Genomic DNA, 8,365 nt, shown 5'->3' on the forward strand with positions numbered 1-8,365 from the left:
CAATAATGAAAGAATGAAAGATAAAACCCTAGAAAGATGAGATGGTAGCCTAAGCATCCAAGATCTTCCTCCAAGGGGAGGAAAAAAGAATGTTTGCTTCGTCCAAGGGGAGCCAACGTGGGTTTCTGAGTGCCGCTCAGCGGTAAACTGCCGCTGAGCGGTAGTTGCGGCTTCTCCTTTTGCACTTTTTGATGTCTTTTCTGATTCCATTTCTATCCTTCTTCACTTCTTTCACCAAATTCACCTTAAAACCTGCATAAAACACTGAAATCAAGCATAAACCTGTCCAGCTCTCTTATTTCCAAAAATATAACCAAAAGCATGATTTCAAGCTAGTTTCTAAGTGTTAAAGGTTGCTTTTAGTATCAAATTTAAGCATCAAAATAAGAGTTTTTCAACTGTTATCAGATGCAAGCTTGTCGGCTATTGGATGTTCTAGTTTAGCTCACAGATTGGTCTTCATTGCGCACCATCCGGCTCGTAAGAAGTTGAGATTGTTCTGCTAGTGTTGCTTGGTCAACAATTTGGAGAGTTTTCTTTTCTTTCATCTTTCTAAGAGCAGTCTGTTTGATCAAATCAGGGATCAGACCCCTACTTGTGTTCGAAGTAGTCATTAATGGTCGGCTTCATTGGTGTCCTTTCGGTATGCGTTGCGAACACTTTCATTTTTAGCATCTCATCTTCTCTAGAGAAGCGAAACTCGAACGGATAGAGCAGATGGTCCAACTACATAACTTTTTATTTTTCATTACTTCTATGGTCGTGCCTCGTGGCACGGCAGCACCCTTACTATTGAAATGGTTTGTCAGTAGAGATGTTCCCACTGGTGCCCCTTTTTCCAATGGGACTATAATTCCTATTCTTATCCCTTCATTCCCTCTTTTGGTCTATCTACATTCTAGGAAATTCATACGCTCCATGGACGGAGCAAAAAGTGGAGTCTTGGTCAAAGCAAGCCGCCCTATTCTATTACCAGACATAATTGGGAGAAGCTCATCCGAAACTAGAGCTGGAAACGCCTCATTTCGTTTCGTTCCCGTTCTTCATTTCCTTCTTATCGAATCCAAGGGGGACTTCTCATATTTAGAATCTTTCTACGGTGTGCTCTGTTTACTATTTTTTCGTACTCTCTTCTCTTTACCACGCGATAGGTCAGCAAAGCGTGAGTGGGCGCAGAGAAGGAAACGCAAAACACTTCGGCCTAAGCCTAACGGGAATGAGCAAAAACGAAATGACAAGATGGGGTGCTCCGGGCACCCCCATTTAGAAAGAAGGGTCGAAGGTTTTTGGCCTGTAGCTTTACCCGTCCCTCCTTCGTCGGGTGGTGCTTGTGTGGGGGGTGTGCCACCTGAACCTGAAATCGGGCTTGAAGCTCTCGCCTTACAAACGAGCCGACAGTTGATGGTTGTTGGTCAGGACTACCACCAAAAAGCTCCAATGAAGATGAATATTTCACATTTTGGAGTGTGCATCTGTATGTTGGGTGTTCTTCTGTCGTGCGACCCGGCGGCTTATGTGCGACCTGTGGCCCACGCCTCCTATTTGTTCAGGGTGGGCGGCGTGAACTTTGACTTGATCTGGGTATTCAATCCCGCCGTTGAGATGCTCAGTTGACTCCTTAACCTTGATAGGAAGATGGCTTCTTCAATAATTCGTGCATAAGGGTAAGGAACTTTGGATGAACTAATGCGAATGGGTGTAAGCCTCGCTGCTCGGAAACACCAAGTGTTGACCACACTGAGAGACACGAAAGCGCAGGTAATGCCAGTTGGCGAAGTGGCGTTAAGCATCCGTAGCGGTACGAAAAGAGAGGTCGTGATGATATCATCTACGTCCGTACCGCTCCTTGTGGAGTAGATCTCGCATCCAACCAAGTCTTTGACCAGGGAACAGGAGAATTCCCACTACCGCTGGAAGGCCAGCCAGGCCGTGAGCGCGGTAGGAACGGGCTTCCCAAAAAGCCAGCCCCAGGCTGGGGTCGGCATAGAATGAAGGGGACGGCCCTAATGTTGTTGTGTTGGCAAAGCCAACTTCTTGGGTTGCGGGTGGAGAAGAGCGGACGTGGGGACTCAAACCGGGGCGTAGCATAACTAAGAGAGTCATTCCATTTAGGGCGAGACAGAAGACAGGACGCACTCTTGACGTAGATAGAAGCCATTTCTCTATAAAAGTCTATCTTTATCGAAAGAGTGAACCGCTAACTGTGTTGTAAATGGAGTAGGAGAGCCTTCCTAGGATCTGTTTGAATTGTGGCAATTGGGGCCTGGTAGACTATTGCAGACCTTGTTCGTCAGTATAAGCTTATGCTTAACATGCACGACATGAAAGAGCAACCTGGACAGTCTATTCTCAACTTATATTCTTTGTTGTCCTATGTATGTTTTTTGGAGATTCTTCTGCTCATGCTAACAAGTTTCTTGACTCTTGCTCTCACTGATGATTGTGAGCCTGCTCGAGCCTATTTACTCCATCGCAGCCCCTTGCCTACACTGTATAGTGCTGTTGCAGAACTAATCTCTGAAGAGACTTAACTTGGAACTATGAAATGATAATGAACTTCATTAGTGAGGGCTACTTCTTCTATTATACCTTATTCTGGCTCATCGAATTCCTGTGACTGAAAGAAGCCTGGGAATGGAATTCGAGACTGTCTCACTCGGCCTCCTCGCAAGAACACACCTAAACGTAGTAAAACCCAGTTTCAACCTCAAACTCATTCCAAGGCTGCTGCTACTAATGAGGATTCTTCTGATCCTTCCTTTGAGTTAGTTAAAAGCCCTTCTCGTCATAAGCTGCTCCTTCTCTAAGACATTTTGCATTTGTCCATCTCTAGCCAAAGCTCTCCTAATCCTCTTCTCAAGCTGGGCCAGGCTAGCTCTCTTATTTTGGATTGGCCATTATTAGAATACTGGTACAAGCCGTTAGAAGAGGCAAATCAGTCAAAGTATCTTGCTAGAAAGTCACTACTACCTTATTCAGTTTATCCCGGCAGTACCTGAATGGGAGTCTAGGCTAGCCAGTGCATCAAACTTTTGACTGAAAGAACGACTTTTGCAGCTAGATCGGACTAATTGTTTTTATTACCGGAGGCATAATGATAGCACTCAGCGGTTCAGAAACTCTGCCTATCTCAATTCCGGGATGAGATAAGTTCAACGGGCAAGGCCGGCTTTGCTTCACATTTAGCGGATCGGTATTCTGCTATTCTGTCTCGCTTGATACCGGACATAGAACCCTATCTCGATCAACCCAACTGTCTAACCTTTCTTTCGCATCACAACTATCCACTCTCCTTTCTTTTTTTGAAAGTCAATCTTTTTTCGACGCTGGGCTTTAGTCATCCTAGTTCTACACGGGTGATAACAGTTGAAAAACTGTTATTTTCATGCTTAAAATTGATACTAAAAGCAACCTTTAGACTTAGAAATTAGCTTGAAATCATACTTTTATCCATATTTTCAGAAATAAGAGAGCTGCACAGGTTTATGCTTGATTTCATTGTTTTTGTGCAGATTTTAAGGTGAATTTAGTGAAAGAAGTGAAGAATGAGAGAGATGGAATCAGAAAAGGAATCAAAGAGTGCAAAAGGAGAAGCCGAAGGCACCGCTCAACGGCACTTTACCGCTGAGCGGCACTCAGAAGGTCACGGGAGGTCCGTTGAGGGGCAAAATGGCCGCTGAGGGGAAGAAAAGAGACGCGCACTCACCGATGAGCGGTAGTTTACCGCTGAGCGGCACTTTAATGGGCTTGGACCTAATATTTTGTAATTTACGAATGGTATTTAAGCTTTAGGGTTTCCTAGGGTTAGGTATCTTTGGTAGAAACGAGGCAAACACTCTCTCTTCCACCCCTTTGAAGGAGGATCTTGGATGCTCAGGCTACCTCTTCACCTTTTTAGGGTTTATTCTTTCATACTTTCATTGTAATTCATCTAGGTTCACCATGAATATGGTGAACTAAACCTTGTATGTTTGTTGGGGAATCAATGTAATCTCTTGAAGCTCTCATATATGGAATTTATGCTTGCATCTTAATCTAAGATTTATGCTTTCTTTCATCATTAGTTAGGGTTTTTCCTCTTTGCTTAATGCTTGCATTGTTTAACTCATTCGATGCATGATTATTGGTTTTGTCGATACGGGAACGTACGGGGAAGTCTAGATCCGTGGAATTTCTCCCAATATGATATTGGTTGTCGTTAAGCTCCTGCACTTATGAACTGATCATTAGGAATGCTAGGAATTGTATGAACTCGTGATTGGGGAGAAGCCTTCTAGAAAGGTACTTTAGAGAGTGGCATTAACAATGATGATTTGAATGTTGAATTCCTAAAATATATGAGAGTGGATAAGATGAAATTGACCCCCAACAACATATTCATCAATATATTCCATTGAAAGTGTGTGTCTTTTGTTTTAGCCATTGATCAAAACTTCATGCATACATGTTTATTTTCTGTCTTACATATTAAACTCCAAATATTTCGTCTTTAAGTCTTAGCTAATCAAGAAATCACATAACTAAACTAGGCCGTGAGTCCTTTGGGAAGAACGATACTTGGTCTTACCAAGTTTATTACTTGAACGATTCAGTCATACTTGCCGATTGAAAAACAAGTTTGTGACATCATATTTTGGTGCTCATAAATTTGTCCATCAAGTTTTTGGCGCCGTTGCCGGGGACTCGTGGTTTAACTAGTTTATTTGTTTGATTATTGATTATCTTTGACTTGTTTTTGAATTTTTAATTTAAATTTCGAATTTTTTATTTTTCTGTTTATATTTTTTAGTTTTTATTTTATTTTATTTTATTGTTTTTATTTTATTTTATTTTATTTTTCTGTTTTTATTTTTCTGTTTTTATTTCCTATCTTCTTATCTTTTCAATTATATCCTTTGATTTGTTTTTATCTATCTTCTCTATCTTTTTGTGCTAACAAATATTTTCTAGAGTTTTGTGCCTAATGTTTGTAGGATGCAATTCGAACAAGAATTTAATAGGCACTCAATTCTACTAAGGTAATTTCAACCACTGGTGGGATCTCACTCAAGCATGGATAATGATCAATTTTGGCAAGCTGTCAAACAATTTAAGAATCGACCACCACAACAATGGCAGCAAAAACCCTCTCTATCGGGAAAAAGGAGAACGTTGGAGGAGGCAGTTCAACAGTACATACAGATACCTGATTGTCATCACAAAACCACTCAAGCTGCCGAAGAATTTGATAGGCCGCCACCACAACAATGGCAGCAACAACCCTCTCTATCAGTAAATTTGGATGACACCCTTCAACGATTTTTGAAAAATTCCGACTCTACTCAGAAAAGCATTGAAGAATCATGTAAAAGGATGGAGATGCACCTTCGTTACATTAGTCAAAGATTGAATGATGAGGTTAATACTGAAGTTAACCTTAAGGAGGAAGGGCAAACCAATGTCACTGAAAGTGACAAGATTCTTGATGAGAAAAAAATAGAGGGAGATGAGGAAAAGATAGAGAGAAAAGAGAAAGAAGAGTTGAGTGAGAAAAATAAAGATGAAGAAAAAGAGAAAGAAGTGGTTGAGAGAGAAGAGAGAAAGAAGATTTGTGTGAAAATAAAGAAGTTGAAAAGAAAAAGAAAAGGGAAGAAAAAAATGAAAGAAAGGAAAAAGAGAAAATTTAGGGAGAGAAAAAGGAAGAAAAAGAAGATGAGAGGAAAGAAGAAGAAATCATATGAAAAATCCCATCCTCATCTAAAGAAGAATCATAGGAAGGAAAAGAAATTTAAGCGCTTAATGGAAATCTTCAAGAAATTGGAGATTAAAGTTCCTATGATTGAGACACTGCAACAGGTTCCTGGTTTGATCAAATTTCTGAAGAAGTTCAGTAGGAAGAAGAAAAAGAAGATGGAACTTGAACTTTATTGGGTCAAGCTAGTGACGTTAAAAGAGCGCTTGCTGGGAGGCAACCCAGTGATTTACAAACTTTTGATTTGGATTTTGGTTTTGTAACTTTTACTTTGTGGACATTATTTTTGTAAACATTTTGTTGGATATAGCATCTACTGAAGGATGCTAGGTGGTTAAGTATCTACTGAAGGATACTAGGTTTGTAACACCTACTGATGGGTGTTAGTGAGAAAATTTTGCATCTACTGATGGGTGCTGGTAAGTTTGAAACACCTACTGATGGGTGTTGGTGGATTTTGGGTCAAACTCGTGACGTTAAACAAGCGCTACCTGGGAGGCAACCCAGTTGATTGATTGTTTCTGTTTGTTTATTTTAGTTAGGATTTGCATAAGCATTTTTAAGCTCCTGCACTTATGAACTGATCATTAGGAATGCTAGGAATTGTATGAACTCGTGATTGGGGAGAAGCCTTCTAGAAAGGTACTTTAGAGAGTGGCATTAACAATGATGATTTGAATGTTGAATTCCTAAAATATATGAGAGTGGATAAGATGAAATTGACCCCCAACAACATATTCATCAATATATTCCATTGAAAGTGTGTGTCTTTTGTTTTAGCCATTGATCAAAACTTCATGCATACATGTTTATTTTCTGTCTTGTATATTAAACTCCAAATATTTCGTCTTTAAGTCTTAGCTAATCAAGAAATCACATAACTAAACTAGGCCGTGAGTCCTTTGGGAAGAACGATACTTGGTCTTACCAAGTTTATTACTTGAACGATTCGGTCATACTTGCCGATTGAAAAACAAGTTTGTGACATCATATTTTGGTGCTCATAAATTTGTCCATCAACGGGAAGGGAAGAGAATGACCAACTACCATTGTCAATCCCCAAACGGCTTGAAGCATCTAGTATTGGTTCATCTACCTTGATCTGCCTTCCAAGTGACATGGAAGACTGCCTCTTTCAAACTTCTTAGCTCAGAAAGATTGGAAGATGAAAGCTATCTAATTCAACATCGGACTTGTTGTTGTATTGATTCCCACTTGTTGAAGCTCTATCTGATACTCCCTTGTGCTAGAAGCTCTTGCTAGATTATCCGACATTGACTCGTGATGAACAAATTTGTAAGCACCAAATTATGATGTCACAAACTTGTTTCACAATCGGCAAGTATGACCGAATCGTTCAAGTAATAAACTTGGTAAGACCAAGTATCGTTTTCCCAAAGGACTCACGGCCTAGTTTAGTTATGTGATTTGTTGATTAGCTAGGACTTACAAACGAAATATTTGGATTTTATATGCAAGACGAAAAGTAAACATGTATGCATGAATTGATCAATGGCAAAGACAAAAGATAAACACTTTCAAGGAAATATATGAATGAATATGTTGTTGGGGGTCAATTTCATCTCATCCACTCTCATACATTTTAGGAATTCAACATTCAAATCATCATTGTTAATGCCACTCTCTAATGTACCATTCTAGATGGCTTCTCCCTAATCAAATAGTTCATACAATTCCTAGCATTCCTAATGATTAGTTCATGAGTGCAGGAGCTTAACGACAACCAATATAATATTGTCAGTATAATATTGGGAGAAATTCCCCGGATCTAGACTTCCCCGTACGTGTCCGTATCGACAAAACCAATAATCATGCAATAGAATGAGTTAAACAATGCAAGCATTAAGCAAAGAGGAAAAACCCTAACTAATGATGAAAGAAAGCATAAGTCTTAGATTAAGATGCAAGCATAAATTCCATATATGAGAGCTTCAAGAGATTACATTGATTCCCCAACAAACATACAAGGTTTAGTTCACCATATTCATGGTGAACCTAGATGAACAATGAAAGAATGAAAGAATAAACCCTAAAAAGGTGAAGAGGTAGCCTGAGCATCCAAGATCCTCCTTCAAAGGGGTGGAAGAGAGAGTGTTTGCCTCGTTTCTGCCAAAGATACCTAACCCTAGGACGTGCAAGTCCTTATATACTAATCTAGAGTTACAAAAGATTACAAAAGCCCAAGCCCAAAAAGTGCCGCTCAGCGCTATTTACCGCTCAGCGGTGGTTGCGTGACTCGTTTCTTCCCCTCAGCGGCCATTTTGCCCCTCAGCGTAACTCTCGCAACCTCTTGAGTGCCGCTCAGCGGTAAAATGCCGCTGAGCGGTGCCTTCGACTTCTCTTTTTGCACTCTTTGCTTCCTTTTATAATTCCACTTCTCTCCTTCTTTACTTCTTTCACTAAATTCACCTCAAAACCTGCACAAAAACACTCAAATCAAGCATAAACCTGTCCAACTCTCTTATTTCTGAAAATATAGATAAAAGCATTGATTTCAAGCTAGTTTCTAAGTCTAAAGGTTGCTTTTAGTATCAATTTTAAGCATGAAAATAACAGTTTTTCAACTGTTATCACAACCCCAAACTTAGAACTTTGCTTGTCCTCAAGCAAACA

The 8,365-nt window shown here is 40.0% G+C and overlaps 1 protein-coding gene across 1 annotated transcript; it reads left to right on the forward strand.

The window, feature by feature from the left end:
• The first annotated feature begins 693 nt into the window (after positions 1–693).
• LOC108318942 (cytochrome c biogenesis CcmF C-terminal-like mitochondrial protein) lies at positions 694–2,807 on the forward strand. The gene is made up of 4 exons (XM_052879570.1): positions 694–1,604; positions 1,704–1,848; positions 1,923–2,081; positions 2,625–2,807. Exons 1-4 carry the CDS (start codon positions 718–720, stop codon positions 2,805–2,807), a joined length of 1,374 nt encoding a protein of 457 aa, XP_052735530.1. The 5' UTR covers positions 694–717.
• Positions 2,808–8,365: the final 5,558 nt, after the last annotated feature.

The sequence above is a fragment of the Vigna angularis genome, chromosome 6 (genome assembly GCF_016808095.1).
Source record: "Vigna angularis cultivar LongXiaoDou No.4 chromosome 6, ASM1680809v1, whole genome shotgun sequence".
In the NCBI taxonomy this organism is placed as follows: domain Eukaryota; kingdom Viridiplantae; phylum Streptophyta; class Magnoliopsida; order Fabales; family Fabaceae; genus Vigna; species Vigna angularis.